The sequence below is a fragment of the Camellia sinensis genome, chromosome 6, assembly GCF_055761805.1.
Source record: "Camellia sinensis isolate YWXY chromosome 6, ASM5576180v1, whole genome shotgun sequence".
NCBI lineage: Eukaryota > Viridiplantae > Streptophyta > Magnoliopsida > Ericales > Theaceae > Camellia > Camellia sinensis.
This window is the reverse complement of record NC_138966.1, coordinates 93,299,388-93,320,585: the sequence shown is the minus strand read 5'-3', so window position 1 is coordinate 93,320,585 and position 21,198 is coordinate 93,299,388. Positions and strand designations below refer to the sequence as shown.

At 31.7% G+C, this 21,198-nt stretch overlaps 1 protein-coding gene across 1 annotated transcript; it reads left to right on the top strand.

Moving 5' to 3' along the window:
• The first annotated feature begins 6,372 nt into the window (after nt 1-6,372).
• Nucleotides 6,373-15,318, top strand: LOC114274721 (purine permease 3). The gene is made up of 2 exons (XM_028216694.2): nt 6,373-7,369; nt 14,538-15,318. Exons 1-2 carry the CDS (start codon nt 6,653-6,655, stop codon nt 14,892-14,894), a joined length of 1,074 nt encoding a protein of 357 aa, XP_028072495.2. The 5' UTR covers nt 6,373-6,652; the 3' UTR covers nt 14,895-15,318.
• Nucleotides 15,319-21,198: the final 5,880 nt, after the last annotated feature.

Sequence of the window (21,198 nt, the reverse complement as noted above, 5' to 3'; positions counted from 1 at the left end):
TGTAATAAGCTTGTACATTCTTTTTTCAGAGTTCAAGTGATGTCGGAAAACCGTACACATATAAACCATCAGCTAAGAAAACATGAGAAAAGCCATTTATATTACCTCATCTTTTAAAATTTGCAATATTTGTTCTCAAAGGAATAATTTTGTCCGGATTGCACACGTAGAATCACACAATCATGTACAAAGTCCAAAAAGAAATCACATAGAGAATTACGTGGTTTGATACAAACCTTATTCTCTCTAAACTGTGAAGGAGTACAAACCCTACTCCATTCTCTCTAACAGTAAGCCCTTTCCCCCCAATGTTCTAACCTTAGAATTCTCGCACATATGTTTGGACCTCTTGGTGAATTCCAAACGCCACAACCCAACACAAAGGGACTACATAATACAAGAAACACGGCAGTGATATCTAAAAAATAAAATATTTATAAAAAAATATTTTAAAAATTTATTAACTACACAAAATACGAAAAATATATTGATTTTTTAATATTTTTTTTATATTTTTGATATTTAGTAAATTTTTTAAAGATTTTTTTCAAAATAATTACAATTTTTAATTGTATTTATGTTAGGTATGTCTAAAAATTTTAAAAATTTGCTTAAAATATTTATAAAAAAATCAGTAAAAACAAAAAATACAAAAAACAAGGAAATTTTTTTTTTCTGAAATGTGTTTTCAAAAAAATAAAACCAAACAAAGTGATTCAGTGTGTTTGGTTTGAGTTTTTTAGATTAAGTTTTTTAAAAACTAAATTTTTTAATTTTACTTTTTTTTTTTGTTTTTAGTGAATATTTTAAAAATTTTAAACATTTTTTTTACTTTTTTAGATACACCTTATTTAGATATATCTAAAAAGTAAAAAATTTGTGAAAAAATATTTGAAAAAATTAATAAATACATAAAAATACAAAAAAAAATTGCTTAAAATATTAAAAAAATTCAGTAAAAAAATAAAAAAATAAAAATAAGAAAGTAGAATTTTCTGAAAAATACTTCTGAAAAACTCTAACCAAGCAAAAGTGTTCAGAACAAATGCATATGTTGTTAATTGTGTCCACATTTGGTAATTTAATTTTGGATAATTATAAATACATTTTTTTAAATTTATTTAAAATACAGATTATATCTTATAATTTTAAGTTTATAACTACATAACAAATAGTCCTTTAATTAATAAATTATCAAGTCAATTAATAATTTTTAATTATGTTATAAATAAATTTCAATTAATAATTCAGGTAATTTTTTTGTTGGATAAGAGAGCAATTAACAATTATATTTTTTCTGCTAATTTTATTAAATAAAAAATTATGTGAAGGGATATTTGCAATTTTTTAAACTACTGGGAGCAATCCGTATTTTAAATAAATCTCAATATATTTGTAATTTACCCTTGAATTTTTTTATAATGACTTTTAATTTTTCTTTACTAAAGTAAAAGGAGTTAATATGTTTTAGAATAACTAGTAGCTAACCCGTGCAAGACACGGGGCTAAACATATTTGTTTAATATATATATATATATATATATATATATATATATATATATATATATAATTTAGTTCAATTATTTATATTTTTGAATATATAAAATATTTAAAATAATCGTTAAATTGAAGAGAAAAAAAGAGGTAATAATTTAAAATTTAAATAATGATTCTAATTATTTATTTTAATAATTTTAGTTGTATCATTCCATAAAACCGTTGCTTAAATCAACACATGTACTAATTTTAAATAAATTATTTATATATATTTTAATAATTTTATCACTATTGTGTTATGAAAATGTAACTTACATAAATATATATATATATATATATATAATAAATTTCATAAAAATAAATATTTTTAATATTTAATTTTTTTTAGAAAAAAAAGTGAAAAAAGTAGAATAAAATTAATTGGTAAAATATTTTTAGTATGTATAATTCTATAAAGTTTTGTTTATGGGTAATTTAGATTAAGTAAAAATCTTTTAAATATTAAATTTTAAAAATAATTTTGTTATATTCACGTGGCGTTTTAATAAGAAAAAAGAAAGAGAGATGTGTCACGTAAGAGAGAGAAAAATTGAGAGTAAATATTACTTTTAATAATATATATATATATAATTTTTTTAATTAAATAAATATTTGTAATGTGAAATTTACTAATGAAATTGAATTTGTTGATTTTTTTTAATTTTAATTTTTTTATTTTAATTTTTATTTTTTTTATGATTTTTAGACTTCTGTAGCTGAAAAGTCAGAGTCAAACCAGACTGTATTTCTTTTTTGAAGAAAAAATATTTCTGTTTAAAAAAAGAAAATTATTTGCCACTTGTGCATATTGTCACGTCAATAGTTACTAGTATGTTCATATTGGTATAGGATTTTTCATTCTAAACTGTGAATGATGAATGGTATGTCCATATTGATATGGAACTCTTTATCCTGTAAAATGTGAATGCTAATCATTGCTCTTGAGACGTTAGTTAAAATTAAAATATCAAATATCAAATAAAAAATTAAAACATATATAAATAATATATTAAATTTTTTAAAAATATTATATAAAAATAAAAAAACGTATTAAAATTTTAAAATTGTATTCTTATTCAACGTTTTAGGTTGGTGGTTAACCCAACACCCTTTTAAAAATTATTTTTCTCATATTTCAAAACAATTACAATTGATAGATTATATTTTGAAATTCTTGCAAGATTTTCACATTTAGATGACATCATTAAGAATGTATAATTTTTTTAAACTTTTTAATATATTCTTAATGATATAAATAACTAGATCCATTCTTATATAATCTAATAATTATGACTATGACTATTTACGGGCATTCATTAGCAAAATGAGGCTAAATGTGGTTGGAATTTTAATAAATATTTTACATATTTTTATAAATTTTTTACATATTTTAAAGAAAAAATTACAAATATGTGAGATAACTGTATTATATATAGAATCTTTTTTCCTTTTTTTTTTTTTACAATTTTAATAAATAGAAAAAATTTACACCAAACACAAGAATAAATATACACTATCCATACCATGAAATTGAAATTATTCTTCCACTACTTCATTAAAATACAGTGTCTCCTATTTTAAATTATTTATTTTTTTAGAGATTCCAAGATTCAACTCCACCTAATTGAGTACTATTTCAATTAGGGGTGGGCGCGGGTCGGTTGCGGCCACGGAACCTCCAATCCGCCATCCGTCCGCCAGATTGGCGGATTGAAGAAAATCAATCCGCATCCGTCCGCTAATCCGGCGGATGTGGATTGAGCGGATTGGCGGTTTAAAATTTTATAAATTTTCAACATAATTCAGCTTGTGCACTTCCTCAAAAAAAAAAAGTATTGCAATCAATGACTTAAAAAAGTATTACAATCACTGTATGCCTTATCCAAAAAAAGAAAGTTTGAAACTTTAGAATATCACGATCACTGCATGCCTTATCCACATATTACAATCACAGCATGATTCATCCACATAAAGTATTACAATCTGTGATTCTTAAAATATAATAACAATTCAAATCACCAAAACCATGAATAGAACAGTAGTAAAGATTGTATGTCTCTGTATTGTTATATCTACATATGTTTTTGAAAACAAAAAACCAACCAGTATATATTATATTTTCTATTTATTATTTTTAGAGCTAGATTTAAAAACAAAAAAATATAGATAAATAATACGTTTATTTTCTTCAATTCAAAAAATATATTCAAGTTGAAAACTTTTTTTCAACAGAATATTTAAACTCTTTTTCAATTGAAAACACACACATAATATTTATACAAATTGAAAATACAAAGTCCTATAAATTATTAGGGGTGCTCACGATTTGGCGGTTTGGCGATTCGGTTGCGGCCAAAGAAATCTCAAATCCGCCATCCATCCGCCAAATTGGCGAATTGGAGAAAATCAATCCGCAACCGTCCGCTCGTCATCACGTATCCGTCCAAAATGCGGCGGATCGGTTCGGTTCGGTCGGTTTTGACAGATCGGTATATCCGCTGTTCACCCCTAATTTCAATAGACAAACCGATTAAGATAAAACATCTTTGATCTGCCTATTATTTTTGCCAAAGTTTTTTTTTTCTTTTTTTTGAACAGCAAAAACAACCCTTTATTGATGAAAATTGCCAAATAGGAATTACATCAAAAAAAGGAAGAGAAAGTGCAAAAGGCATCAAAGCAAACTGTACGATCCCAATTAGGTTGGCACCGCGAGGAAAACCCAATCATTTGCTAGCACACCACAAGGTTGAAGAGAGAACAACCACAAGATACACAAAAAAAACCAAAACACCAAAGCAGTCCACCAACATACTCCCCTCTGCATCAGTCCAGCAGACCACTTCCACAACCACCAACAAAACTCCCCTCTGCATTAGACCAACATCAGTCCAGCAGACCACTAACATGCACCAACAGAGCAACCACCAAACATGCACCATCACAGCAGTTGGCCTGCTCAGATCACCCTCAGATTCCAACAGATTCCTATGTATACAGTTCCCAGATCTCACCCCAATGCAAAACCAGCAGACCTGACACCAAATGCAATCACACTCTAGAGAAACCAAAGCCAAAACAGAGCAATATACAGTAGAATACCTCCCAAACCAAAACTGATGCCTTAGAGTAGAAATACAATCCTGTTGCCAAGAAAAACAAGGAATTGGATGATGAACTGATGCAGCAAGCCTCACAGTGATGCAGACCACACACCAGAAAAACAGCAGCAAACACTATACCAGTTACTGAGAACACCAATGTTCAAGGTCCTCTCAATCATCACTAATGTAAAAACTGACCAAACAAAAACAAAAAATAGCAGCATGAAGGACAGGAAAGCAACATACTTACTCAGCCAATACCCCTACTGCAGAACCTTACCTGTTGCAAGTGGTTCACAATATCAGTTACTGAAAACCCCTGAGATAGAAAAGCCATCAGCTTTGCTCCACATCGCAACTCGCATTTTAATGATCTCACACAGCTCCTCAAAATTTGGATGAATGCCATTAAAAATGCAATCATTTCTCAATTTCCAAATTGACCAAAGCACAGCTAGAGGCAAGGCCTTCTAGACCACCCTCTCTTGTTTTTTCATCCTTGTAGCAGCCCACCATTCTAATAAACAATGTACAGTACTAGGTTGAGCCCACAGCAACCCCCACCAATTTAACACATGTGACCAAACCTTCCAAGCAAAAGGGCAATGCAGAAGCACATGATTGACATTCTCCACTTCCATATTGCAGAAAATGCAATTTACATTAGCCTCATCAGAGAGCACTTTAATTCGATGCAAAAAACTGGAAGTCTTTATCCTCCCTTTCCATGCCAACCAACCAAAAAATTGAGCTCTAGGTAAAGATGCATTGTTCCATATAAGATCAGTTACCTTACAAATTGTATGTAAGGAATTATCACACCACTTATAAGCAGAGGAAACAGTGAAGTTTCCTGATGGGTCTGCTTTCCAATGCAAAGAATCAGCCCTATCTTCCCTAAGATCTGGAGCATTCATCAACAGCAGTTTCAATCTATTCAAATACTCCACCTCCCACTAAAAGAGTGATCTTCTGAAATTAAGGTTCCACTCCACCTCACTATTCCTTCTAAGATGCATCACATTCACAGATTTAAACTTATCCAGAGACAAGGAATAGAGCCTAGGGAAAGCTTCCATCAAACACACATTATTGCACCATGTACCTCCCCAGAACAGAGTGTTTTTCCCATCCGTAATCACTAGAGCAGAGTTTTCTTTAAAGAATTCCACCAACTCAAGTCTGGTTTGAGCAACACCCAAAATGCCAGCCCAGATACATGAGTTTCTAGTGTTATCAACAGGTTCTGGACACCACCCAACACCCACATGATTGTATTTGTTATGAATCACCTGTTTCCACAGAGCATTAGGTTTAGCCCCAAACCTCCACCACCATTACAATAAGAAACAATCATTCATAAGTCTAATTCTTTTTACCCCTAAACCCCCCTGTTGTTTGCTTTTTGAAATGACCTTCCATTTGACCAAATGTATTTTCCTTCTAGAACCATCCCCTTCCCATAGAAAATTAGATTGAATTGACACAAATTCCTTAGCAACCCCTGCCGGCATTTTGAACAAAGATAGAAATAAATGGGTAAGCTAGACAACACAGATTTAATCAAAGTTACTCTATCAGCAAAAGAAAGGAATCTTCTCCTCCAAAAAACAAGTCTTTGTTTGCATTTGGCTAACACCGGCAGCCAAGTCCTTTTTGACCTTGGACTAAGTACTTCAGGAGCAAACTTTGATGTAGACAATTGAACTTATCAGCTAAATCCTTAAATGCTTCATCTGTTAACCCAACTCCACACACTTTTATATCACTTTTCCATTCCATTATGACATACCCGTTTCATGATAAATGCCCCCCAAAAAATCATATAATAAATGGACACAATTATTAACTCCAGTCTCCGACCAAACAACAAGGAATTGCGCTCTCCACACCACTCCATCTCAACTTCTAATCTCTTTTAACTCTCCATACACAGAGAGAGGGAAAAAAAAAGAGGGGGGAAAAGCCTTCTCCATACCATCACCATCATCCTCGCTATCACCACCACCGTAATGGAAACGACAGACCAAAAACTGAACAAAAAAATGAAGAGACTTCTCCTCCTCCTCAACACCCTCCTCCTCACCATCGGCAGCTGCGGCGGCCCGCTGGTCATGCGCCTCTATTTCCTCCACGGCGGCAAGCGAGTCTGGCTCTCCAGCTGGCTCGAAACCGGGGGCTGGCCTGTCAACTTCATCCCACTCATCATCACCTATTTCCATCGCCGCCGCAAAAACGGCCCAACCACGAAACTCATAGTCATAAAACCACCAGTGTTCATCGCCGCCACCGTCATCGGGATTCTCACCGGCCTCGACGACTACCTCTACGCCTACGGCTTGGCATGGCTTCCCGTCTCCACATCGTCTCTAATCATAGCGTCGCAATTAGGTTTCACGGCGCTATTTGCGTTCCTCCTAGTGAGGCAAAAGTTCACATCTTATACTATTAATGCGGTGGTGTTGTTGACGGTGGGGACGGGGATACTGGCGTTGCACTCTAGCGGTGACCGGCCCAAGGGGGAGTCGAATAGGAAATATTATTTAGGGTTTTTTATGACGATAGCGGCGGCAGCGCTGTATGGGTTGATACTGCCGATGGTGGAGCTGACTTATAAGAAAGCCAAACAGGCCATTACTTATACTCTGGTTTTGGAGATTCAACTTGTCATGTGTTTTTTTGCTACTGTTGTCTGTACCATTGGCATGCTTATCAATAAGGATTTTCAGGTATCTCTCTCACTCTCTTCAGGAATTATTCTATCTGTTTAAGTATTTCAATTAGATCGTGTACCCTTCTAATTTTATTGATTGTTTTATATAATATATAAGAGGAAAAATAAGAAATACGGATACATAGTGTTCTATGGTAACATAATTAGTGAAAAATATTAATTATTTATTTTCAGTAATTAATAAATATAAATGATACAATGAATAATTATTGATGAAGACATATGATCATATAATATTTTTAAAATACTTAATAATTTTCTTATAAAATAATAGATATATAATCTATAGAATTATACTGACACACCACATAAAAAAGTAAAGATAGAGAACACTAAAATTGAAACTTTAATATCAATTCTAGTGATGCGATAATACATAAATAAAAAAAAAATAATATCACAAATCAAAACATTAAATCATAGAATAGAACCCACCTCTAAAACTCCCTCTAAAATTCCACGTTTAGAGGTGTCAACCATTTTTGCCCCATAAAATATGGGACGGCATAATTTTTCCTCTCCCACACGCAACCAGACACTTGCCCGGATACATATTCTTACATGTATACCGATACATACCAATCAAGACTGCAAGATAAACCAATCCCGATCTTGTGTCTTGTTCACACGTTTTCCAACAAAATTGCTTACATGTATACCGATACATACCAATCAAGACTGCAAGATAAACCAATCAAGACTGCAAGATACATATTTTTAAAAGGTTTTTTTTCACAAATTTTTTACTTTTTAAGTATATTTATATTAAGTATATCTAAAAATTTTAAAAATTACTTCAAATATTAAAAAAATTCAATAAAAACAAAAAAATATGAAAAATTAGAGAGTAGAATTTTCTAAAAACTATTTTCAGAAAAACGAAACTAAACAAGCTGTTTTTTTTTTATCATCATTTTATGGCCTTTTTTTTTAAGAAATTAATTAAAAGCTACTTCTCAATTTTTCATCTATTTTTATTATATCATCTCTCATAGTTTTTATATATTTAAAAAAAAAAAATCAAAAAACTAAATAAATTAGTTTTTACCTATCTTTCCAAAACACCCCTATATCGCTTATATTCTTATAATAAATTAAAATTTTAAAAATAAAGTTTAAGAACGAAAATATTTTTTATAAACAAAATAAATTAGTTATTAAAAGGGTTATTATTATAATTTTTAACTGATACAATTAGATATTTAAAAATGAATTATTATTCTTTTGTGTCAATATTTTTGTTTTGAAAGTAAATTTTTTTTTACACAAAATTATTTTATTGCTAAAGATTCTATTTTTTGACTTAACAACTTTTTCGTAACGACTCACTTCATGGTAAAAATTGATTGCTTCATTTTTTTACAACAAAAATTTTACTTTTAAAGATAAAAATATTTAATCCTTAAAATCATTAAGAGAAAATTGGTCTAGGGTCCCTCTCCCACTTTTCGTAATGGAAAAGATCTACAAAATTATTTTTTGATGTCTAAGGTCCCTAAAGATATATCAGAGAAATTTGACTTACAGAATATTCCGATTCACATACCGGATATTCTATCACCATCCCCAACGCTAGTAAACGACAGAACCCAGCCCTCCTCCTTCGTCTTGTCCTTCAGATAACTTTTGGGTATCAATTTCCAAAACTATTCCTTCTTTTCCCCAGTAGAACCCATACAACACTCCCTATCTTTCTACCTACTCAGACCTCACTTCCCTAATATATATATATATATATATGTCTATTACCTTAGGGTTTCAATCACAGGTCTATTCTCTTCCTCATTCTCTCTGGTTTTCAACTGCTCCGAATCATATTGATGCTCTATAATACTGTTCCGATTCTTTGAAGAACTCTTCCTGAGAAGCCCTGAGATTCTCATAAGCAACACAGAGGCACTTGTGAGAAGCATAACCAGCCTTGACCATTTTTTTTCCCAAGCGTTGAAGCAGTACGCAAAATAAAAAAATATCCAGAGAAAGAGTCCCCCCAGGTATTTCAATTGACAAATTGATCAAATCAGAGTTTTATAGTTCCAGAGAAAATTCAAAATTTCTCTGGGTTCAACTCTCTGGCTTGAACAACCAAAGACGGATTTGCTAATAACATTTATTTAATAAAATTAAATCAGTACTGCAGGGAAAACATTCTGCATAACTTGTGCAATTGTGATTAAAAATACAACGTCTAAAATTGTTAATGACATTCTGACAGAATTAAGGAACAGCTGAATATTAGTGTATATGTTTTTACACAACATTACCTGGTGAATCATCCATGGCTGGACAATTAATTTCAGCATGATCTTCAATTTGCATTTTCTCTTCCATTTCCACTTTATCCGGTGGCTTACAGTTTCTAATAGTATGATCATCATGATCTTTCATCTCATCATAAGACTCCACAACTGGCAATACATTAGCAATTGAAACTGAATCATCTCGTTTTTTCCCGAACTGTCAGTAGCAACAATGATGGAGGATCAAACCCATGGCCAGAGAAATTTCTCTGGAGTCCATGAAAGGCTAAGGAAATTTCTCTGGCAGTGTCCATGAAAGGCTAAGGAAGCCAGAGAAATTTAAAATTTCTCTGAACCAATTATCTCTGACTTGAATTTTCTCTAGACTAATTTTCTCTAGATTGATGTTGAGGGACCTTAGACATCATAAAAATATTTGATGTCCTTTATACTATAAAATCATAATATCAGGGATCTTAAAAAAAAGACCCCAATCATTAAATGAGGTATTGTGTAGATACGTTTGATTAGTTTCTTATTTGAAACAAGCATTGAAAAAATCATGAAGACAAATAATATATTACCATCTTAGTTACTATGTGCATGTGATAGTTGCTATAGTTTATTTTCTGTAAAGAAATAATACTGACATTTTTAATAAAGAGATGCTAACAAAATTTATCCGCATTACTAATGGCAACGGGGCGGGGCGAGGCCGGGGATCGCACTCCCCGTCCCCGATCCCCGATCCCCGATGGTGGAAATACCCCTGTCCCCAGCCCCGATCCCCGCCGGGGAACCTATCCCCGCCCCCGCCCCCCACCCCCAACGGGGATCGGGTTTCCCCGACCCCGAAAAGTCCTCGGCCAAAAAAAAAAAATTCAGCTTCAGATCAAATATTGTATAACAAATTTAACAGATTCAAAAAAAAAATTTAACAGCTTCAGATCAAAAAAAAATTCAACAGCATCAGATCAAATATTGAATAACAAATTTAACAGCTTCAGATCAAAAAAAAATTCAACTTCAGATCAAATATTCGACAGATTCAACAGTAGAAATGGCGAAACCCTAGCATACACCAGATTCGTCTCTCACTCCTCAACTCAGATCTTGGCCAGAACTTCCAGATCTGAAAAACGAAATCAAAAAACAGATAGAGAGAGAGAGAGAGTAACTAGAGAGGAGATACCCTGAAAGAGAGGAGGAGATACCGTGAGAGAGAGAGAGGACATACCGTGAGAGAGAGAGAGGAGCTACCGCTAGTGAGAGAGGAGAGGAGCCGCCGCCGCGACGCCTTGAGGGAGGAGTGACGCCGGTGAGAAAGAGAGGAGGAGACGCCGACGCCGTGAGCACCGAAGCGTAGAGAGAGAGAGGGAGAGAGTTAGAGAGACGCCGTCCCGTGAGCACTGCAACATATAGAGAGAGAGAGAGTCTGAGAGGAGAGAGGTGAGTAGTGTATAGTCTCAAAAAGTAACCTAAATATATTTATATATATAAAACCTAAACATATATATAGATTCGGGGATTATACGGGGTTAATTCGGGACCGGGGCGGGGCGGGTCCGGGGCCGGGAAACCTATCCCCGTCCCCGGCCCGAAAATCATCGGGGAATTAATTTTTGATACCATCCCCGGCCCTATGGGGATAATTTTCGAGGAAAACCCGCTCTATTCGGGATCGGGGAGTCGGGTCCCCGTCGGGCCGGGTTTAAATTGCCATCCCTAATCCGCATATCCAATTATTTGAAAAAAATAAAAAAAAAGCCAACAACTACACTTAAAAACATAATTCATGAATTTACTCATGATGACTGATATAAAGTAGTCCATGTCCAAATTTAGTGGGCATATTTAAAAATCTCAAGCTTTTTTATTTTTAATAATTTAGGCCTTTGGAACAAAGTTAAAAGGTGGTTTTTGCAATTTGAGTAAAAAGTAAAAAATTGACTTTCTTTGCAACAAAATCATTTGAAAAGATAACTAAAATTTACCTGTGAAATTATAGTTATACTTTTTATGGGTCAAAATGAGTCACATGGGTCAAAATATAAATTTTTTAAATTGCTGGAATATTTTGATTATTTGATAATGATATGATATTATAAACAAATATTAACTAGAAAAGTTAAAAAGTAATTTTTTACCAACTTTCTAAATAACTTTCTAGAAAAGTCAAAAAACTTAATTAAAAATTAAAAATTAACTTTTAATCATATTTTTAAAAACACTCTTAGGCCTCGTTTGGAAATAAATTATTTTAGTAAGTTTTTAATTTTTTATAAAAAAATGTGTAAAAAAAATAGAAAAAATAATATAACAGTTTATAATAATTTTTTAACTAAAATAATTAATTGCCAAAGGGGGCTTAATATTACTTTCCGGTATGAGAATTTGTATCTTTTCAACTTGCAAAAGGGCTTTTCAGAAAGTTGAAAGGCTAATCCACGGACTCTCATATCGCACGGCTGTTTTACTGTATCTGTTTCTCGTTTTCTTTTCTTTTACTTTTTGTTTTTTTTGGTGTTTGCAAATCACAATTCATGTTTGATTTCAGTTTTTTTAATTTAAATTTTTAAAAGTTAAGTTATTATTTTTTTTATATTTTTTATTTTTAGTTAATATTTTAAAATTTTAAGTAATTTTTGTACTTTTTTAAATGTACCTTATTTATATATATTAAAATAGTAAAATATTTGTGAAATAATATTTTAAAATTTTAATAAATACATAAAAATATAAAAAATGTACTGAATTTTAATATTTTTGATGTTTAGTAAATTTTTTAAAGATTTTTTTTTCACAAATATTATAGTTTTTAAGTATATTTATGTTAGGTGTGTCTACAAATTACAAAAAAAATGTTTAAAATATTAAATAAGTTCATTGAAAACAAAAAAAGAATATGAAAAATAAAAAATAAATTTTTTGAAAAATATTTTCTAAAAAATAAAACCAAAACCAAGCAAACTAAATAATATTTCCAAACAGCGTATCCAATCACCCATACTTTAAATGTGTGGATTCATCATTCAAGGCTTACAACGTGTTGTGTTCCCACTTCTATTTTATTTTTGCCACTCAAGTCATAATTTTGAAAATTTTAAGATAATAGCCTTAAACTTTAATATTTTGAAGTCACAAGAGTTAATAATAATTTAAAAGAATATATTACCTCTATCCATATATTTATATCCATTATAACTTATATATTCGCCAATCACTTCCGATCACTTTTCAATGACTTTTTTAACATTCAGTTGTCCTCCCCACCTGCTCTACTCACTGAGTAATGCTTCAATGCTCCTAAAACAATATTCCTCTTCCATTAACAAATTGACACTTACCGCTTTATCTCCTAAAATTCTAACATAAAAGTGGTGGATCCCATAATTTAGACTAATAATTACTCATGTAGAGCACCACCTAAACATACTCCAAGAGTTTTGAATAATTTTTCCCATTGAATATACTCAATAATTTGTTTTAGTATTAGCCCAGCCAAAATTTCGATTTTGCTATGGCACACATTTACAAAGAAAATGGTCACCCCAAACAAAATTTTGTATGAAAATCTCATCTAAAATAATGTAACAAAAGGAGTACTGAAATTATGAACCATTTGAACAAGTGTCATGATTTGAAATTTTTGTACAAATATTATGTTTATATAGAATATGTTAAGGAAATGGATCTATTTACCTCAAATAAATACATTACACTGCTATTTTGAATACAACTTAATTATTGAAATGTTTATAACTTCTTTTATTTTGAAAGTTTGTGTTTAGATAAGCTTACATTTTTATTAAGCCGAAAGAAGTTTAAACAAGCTATAAAAAATATATATATAAATAAATTAAAAAAAGTAGATTAAAAATGTTCGGCCCCACCCTTCTTTTTTTTGTTTTTAAAAAATTAAATACCCGTCAAAAATATATATAATTTTAGTGGTATGTAGACCCAAGTTAGAATCATGTGTTCATCCTGCAATAAATTTCAAACTCAGAGATGAGCTCAGTCTGCCATAGAACTTTGTACCAATTCAATAAGGAAAAAGTCACAAAGATAACAACGACAATGATGACCCACCCAAATTTCCTCCCAGTTCTCTGCACTATCTAGAGATGCCTACAAAACATAATTTTTATACATTTTAAAATAATTTAAATTATTTATATCATTGTCAGATATAATTTTTAAAAAAAATTTAAATATATCAATGACCAATACATCAATAGAAATCATAAAAGTCCTTCTCCCTGCACTATCAACCTAAAAGTTACAGCCCTAGTCCAATAAGTCAAGAATATGGACCATGTGAGAGCACATTTTGTAAAAGTGGCTTTAAAAAAACTCAAATCGCTGGTAAAAGTTTTACCTTTGACTGGACCCAAACTAGGTATATCTTCAACAATATGAAGCATGTGAGATCACATTTTGTAAAAGTGACTTTAAAAAAACCCAATATAGCTAGTAAAAGTCTGACCTATGATATATATATATATATATTTTTTTTGAACAAGTCTTGCCAATGAATATTCACCCAAAAAAAAGTCTTACCTATGATTCGACCCAAACTAGGTATATCTAGATATTTATAAACGAATTCGTTCTGATTGCCTAACTTCGGATACTTTCAAGGCTCATACTACAACAAACCGAAAAGAATTTCTTTTAAAACTGCACCATAAATCCCCACAGAGAGAGAGAGAGAGAGAGAACTTGCCATGAAAGAGACCTACTACCAACAATTACAGGACCACATACACACAACACTGCAAATTAAGTACTCAAACTAAAGCAAGGTTTTCAAAAGTTCTAAAGAAACTTTAAGCTAAACTCAAGATTTTTAAAAGTAATTGTGCTTTAAACAAGAAAAGTTCATAATAATTGAAACTAACATACATTCATATCTTATAGGCAATTCCAAAGGAGGCAAGAGCATTTGGACTCGGCGAAACAAAATATTATGTGGTGCTGGTGTGCACTGCCATAATTTTGCAGTGTTTCTTCCTGGGTGCAATAGGAGTCATCTTCTCTGCCTCGTCTCTTCTCTGCGCTATCATAATCGCCGTTCTACTCCCCGTGACCGAAATCCTTGCTGTCATCTTCTACCATGAAAAGTTTCAAGCAGAGAAAGGGGTTTCTCTTATTCTCTCTCTCTGGGGATTTGTTTCCTACTTCTATGGTGAGTTCAAACATAGCAAGCAGCAGCAGAAGAGTGAAGAAACTCAAACTTCAGAAACAGAGATGCTGCAGACAACTACCGAACCATGATGAATTCTCTGTATATAAGCATTTACTGAATCTAATACTTAGAACGAATGTAGAAGTTGGGTCTGGCCAATTCACAAAAGCCACAAACCTGTGATAGCATTGAATTCGATGACTTCTACACATGCACGTCAATATAAGAAGGCACGCACGATCAATTTCTTGAAAAGAAGTCAATAGTTTAATCTTTGCTAGTTTCATATAGCTACACAGTGTCTATTTTTCTTTGATATGGCAGTATTTGGATTGGTTTTCCTTCCGGTTTCATTTGCAATGTTCTCCTAATTTTTCTTACATATCACTACAGCTTCTGTCAAACGTAAAATTTAACCTGTGGCAATTTAAACTTGATGTTCAAGATATGTAATAAGCTTATGCATTCTTTTTTCAGAGTTCAAGTGATGTCGGAAAACCGTACACATATAAACCATCAGCTAAGAAAACATGAGAAAAGCCATTTATATTACCTCATCTTTTAAATTTTGCAATATTTGTTCTCAAAGGAATAATTTTGTCGGGATTGCACACGTAGGATCACACAATCATGTACAAAATCCAAAAAGAAATCACATAGAGAATTACGTGGTTTGATACAAACCTTACTCCGTCCTCTCTTAACTGTGAAGGAGTACAGACCCTAGTCCATTCTAACAGTAAGCCATTTCCCCCCATTGTTCTAACCTTAGAATTCTCGCACATATGTTTGGACCTCTTGGTGGATTCAAAACCCCACAACCCAACACAAAGGCATGTACAAGTCCCATTATTATATGGGCCTACATAACAGAAGAAACACAGCCAGTGATCTCTAATCTTGGTTTGAATTTTGCAAGGCATTCCGACAACAACTTTGCGCTCTACATTATTTTCATCCTAATAGTAACCTTTCACATGTTTGATGCATAGTAAGCTATTTCATAGTTGCACACATTTGAAATGAATCTCTAGAATCCAACACCCAATCTAATTTCCCTTATCAAAAGAAACTATAAGCATGTCTTCTTTATTTACTATTAGAGCTCTCTATTATTGTTCTCTCATCAAATGATTGTACTTGGACAATTTCTATTCAGATGACCACAAGAGTTAAAGCCCCGTTTGGGATGGCCATTTAGGCTAAAATAATCATATAGGACAAAATAAGCTATTTTAACAAAATAGGACAAAATGTCATATCCAACTCATAATCATTTCATTTTTTCTCTCATAAAAATCAAAAAAACATGTCTCAAACGGGACTTTTTAACCCCAAATTAAAATATCTAAAATTCCAAAAAGACAACCCACGTCCCAAACGAACATGTTACCCAGTGACCCCTTCACTTTCAAAGGCCCCCTTCTTTCCAAACCCATTATATTTCTTTGTTATCTTATCTCTCTGACCCCTTACTTGATGACAATCGTACAATCTTTGTCTCTTCCTCAATGTCTCATCATGGAAAATAAGAGCAGCAACAATCTCTCAGCTAGTGGAGAGTAAAGATAAGGGAAACCAACAAGAGAGTTGCCTTATATTTGTCTTCTTTTTTTGCACCATTAGCATCCAGTTATGTTAATATCCTGTTGAACTCATCCAAATGCTCCATAAAGTTCACGGGACTTTTTTCATATTAAGCCTCTTTTGTAACTTATTTTCTAAATTAGGTCTAGTTTGGACAGATTTGTCAAATTAGGCTAAAGCGTTATTACAAATCGCGCTTTTATTGTTTAGAACCCAAAATTTGATGAATAGTGAAAGCGTTATTACAAAACGCGTTTTTAATTGAGAAATCGCTATTTCAAATCGCGCTTTTAACATAAAATTTTTTTTCTGAAGAAAACGCTATTTGAAATCGTGCTTTCACTGTGCGTATAAATTTTTTTTTTTTTAGAAAACGTTATTTCAAATAACGTTTCTACTGTTGCAACACAAACCAAAACCAACCCACACTCTGACATACGCACACACCCACAACACTGTAGCATTGAAATAATATAATTTTTATATATAATAATAATTTATAATAATCAATTATATAATTTTTATAATTTTCGTAAATATAAATTATTTTTAGGTTATGGATGATTTGATTTATAATACGTATGTAAAGGTACAAATTTTTATAATCAAAAATAATTTTTGCAATTTTTATAATCAAAAATAATTTATAATACGTATGTATTATAAAAATTTTTATAATAATTTATAATATGTATGTATTTACTTTAAATAAATTATATATAATACGTTTGTATTATATATATATAATTTTTATATATTTACTTTAAATAAATTATTTTTGATACGTATGTATTATATATTTACTTTAAATAAATTATTAATAAATATATAATAATTATTTTATAAAATAAATTATTAATAAAATTATTGATTGTAAAATAAATTGATTACTTTATAAAATAAATTGATTATAATTTTCATTAATAATTATTTATTGTATATTTTTAAATAATTTATAAAGATTATAATCAATTTATAAATAATTTTTGCAATTTTTATAATCAATTTTTACATACGTATGGCAATAATTTTTATAAATTATTTAAACCATACGTATGTAAGGGTAAAAAATTTTAGGTTATAGATGGTTTGATTTATCATTTATCAGAATTTTTACCCTTAAACCATACGTATGTAAATGCAAAGATGGGTTTACTATAAATATAAATGTGAAGATACGTATTAAATTATTTACATACGTATTAATTATAAATTATTTTTGAATAATACATACGTATTATAAAATGTGAAGATGGGTTTACTGTAAAAAATTTTAAATAAAAAATGTAAAGATTTAAATAATACATACGTATTATAAATTATTATAAAAAAATTTATAATACATATGTATTATAAAATTTTATTAATAATTTATTTTATAAAATAATTATTATATATTTATTAATAATTTATTTAAAGTAAATATATAATACATACGTATCAAAAATAATTTATTTAAAGTAAATATATAAAAATTATATATATATAATACATACGTATTATATATAATTTATTTAAAGTAAATATATACGTATTATAAATTATTATAAAAAAATTTATAATACATACGTATTGTAAATTATTTTTGATAATTTATAAATTATTTTTTATTATAAAAATTGCAAAAATTATTTTTGATTATAAAAATTTGTACCCTTACATACGTATTATAAATCAAACCATCCATAACTTAAAAATGATTTATATTTACGAAAATTATAAAAATTATATAATTAATTATTATAAATTATTATTATATATAAAAATTATATTATTTCAATGCTACAGTGTTGTGGGTGTGTGTGGGCGTGTGCGTATGTCAGAGTGTGGGTTGGTTTTGGTTTGTGTTGCAACAGTAGAAACGTTATTTGAAATAACATTTTCTAAAAAAAAAAAAAATTTATACGCACAGTGAAAGCGCGATTTCAAATAGCGTTTTCTTCAAAAAAAAAAAATTATGCTAAAAGCGCGATTTGAAATAGCGATTTCTTAATTAAAAGCGCGTTTTGCAATAGCGCTTTCACTATTCATCAAATTTTAGACTCCAAACAGTGAAAGCGCCATTTGTAATAGCGCTTTAACCTAGTTTGGAAAATTCATTCAAACTAAGCCTAATTTAAAAAATAAGATGCAAAAGAGGCTTAATATGGAAAAAACCCCTAAAGTTCACTGCTTCTATCATCTCAAATGCATACAATTGTTTCTTTAAAGGATTTTTTGCTAGTCAACGTCTTGTACTTGTACCTGCTCTGTAAGTCCCCCAAATTGCTCGTATTAATGACCTCCTGATAATTATTATTCAATACAGCTGAATCGTACTGTTTGTGAACTCCCCTATCTCGAATTTGGATCCTCGGCCGCCCTTTTGGGCGGCAGTTCCCAACAGCCCCCCAAAACGACGTCGTTTTGGGGGTTTTTTCGTTTTTTTTTTTTTTTTTTTTCGCAGAACCAGAGCAGAGGGGAGGGGAGGGGAGCTCGCCGGAGGGGAGGGGTCCGGATTTGCCGTCTCAGGTCGTCGAGCTCGCCAGCCGTCCGATCGTCGCCCGATCTGCCGTCGCCTCCGCGTCCGGCCCGCCTCCGCCTCCTCCTCCTCCTCCTCCTCCCCCGGTGATTTAGGCCCCCTCCAGTCCGGTGCTCCCTCTTCTTCTCCCTTCCTCTCTCTCTCCTTCCCCTCCCCTCCCTCTCTCTCTCTCCCTCCCCTCCCTTCCCTTCCCTCTAGTTCTGTTTTGCAACGAAGAAGAAGAAAGAAAAAAAAAAAAAAAAATCAAAAAAACCCCCAAAACGACGTCGTTTTAGGGGGCTGATGGAACAGCGGCCGGAAACGGCGGCCGAGAATCCGGACTCCCCTATCTCTGGTCGCTCCTCATCCTTTATCTTCTTCGATTTCCTGACTTCCTCTTGAAAGCCTTCCCCAATCCCTCTCACATCAAGATATTCCTCACCCTACCTGCCATGAAGTTGTTGAAAGGTTCAATTAGGAAACTTGAACTCATTGTCTCTACTTGGTTGTTTTATGTCAATCTCACACAATCTAAAACTCCCTGCGATATCAAACATGTGCCACACATTTTCTCATAAAGCCTTGATTGCCTCTAATCTAATATTTATAAAATAAAAAACATGACTTTTAAATTAACGCTTATCATTTATATATTTTTTACGGATAGTCTATTAAGTATTTAAATCTAAATAAAAAGCAACAAATATTCAACAAATCAATTAAATAAAGAGACAAGTCACGTGGCTCGTCCTCACTGTGTCCCTGTGTCCGACACGCTACGACACTTGTTTTGAAGGGCTTTATAGCTCACAACCAATCAAAACACTAGATTCAAAATATTGTGACATGCCAGATACTTCCCCTTGCCAAATACATGTTGCAAAACATACCCTATCCTTGAAGCATATGGGGGAAAAAATCACGCCTTTTTCCTCCTTTTCCTGTATGGACTAATCAAAACTTCTAACACCATATCAAAAAGAATCTTTGATACCAATACCACATGGACAATCCAGAGAGAAAAACATAGAGAAATGGGCATGTTTGATTGGAAGGATTAGAGTATGAGATTGGGATTATTAATCTGTGGGTCCAATTATCCCATGTTTGTTTTGACAATTTGTTTTAGGATTATTAATCCAATGGATAATTAATCCAACAAATTTGTAGGATTATTAATAATGGGGTAGAGGTGGAATTGTGAATACCATACTAATTTGATAGGATTATTTATACCTCACTATTAGTCTTGTAGAATCAAACAAGGCTAAGTAGTTTTGAACAACTCTGCCTAGATCTACAGCGAAAGAAAATTTTCACTATTCATAGGAAAATCTAGAAATATTAGTACCCTACATATGTAAAGGCCTCAAAGTGGATTCCAAACTCCACAATCCAACCCAACCCAAAAACAAGTTCGAGCCCAATAATTTTATGGGCTCTGCAACACAAGTAAAAATTCAGTATAATGGTAATATCACATCATCACCGACACATTCTGTCACTATCTAATAATAAAACAACACAGGATGGGCGAACCCAACTACTCAAATGTAACTATCATCCAACACAATTCAATGACTACCACATTCACTAAGTTTGTATATTATTAATGGTGACGCCACATGTCAGTGATGATGTAGTATCACCATTACATCGAATTTTTTCCTAACAACACACCCAACAATTTTCTTCTTTTTGTGATTGTACACATGTATACCAATGTAGGCCTGCTGCAAGCATGATGTTACTGAGTACTATAAATCTGCTTCCTCTTACCATGAATATGTTACATCTCTTTCATTCTTACATTTCAACCTTGATGACCTTATTGCATCTAATATCTCATGAAATACTGCAAGAAATCATTTTCTCCAGACAGGGTTCTGAGATCTTAAGCATTAATTATCATCAATCTGAATGAATTTAATTCCTTCAACTTCACGCATACCCCACCCCTCACCAGTTTTCACATCATAAAATCAATTAGTAAGTTCTACTGCTACAACTATAATCTAAGGATGATTCCTTTTCCCTTGTTCTGTTGATAAGCAAGACAAAAACTTGTTCCGCAATAAGGAGTTGAACCCTAACCTACGCATTTGGGGTAGCAAGAGATACCACTCAATCTAACATGATGGTTTGACCAGATGTTCCAACCACATGCACATAGCATTATTAGGTTAATAAAATGATCAACAGAAGAACAAGTTGTAACCAAAATTTGATTTTCGACTCTTTTTTTTTTTCATACATATTGCATAGTTAAATCAAAATTGCATTAGAGGTGAAAGGTAAGCTGCAGA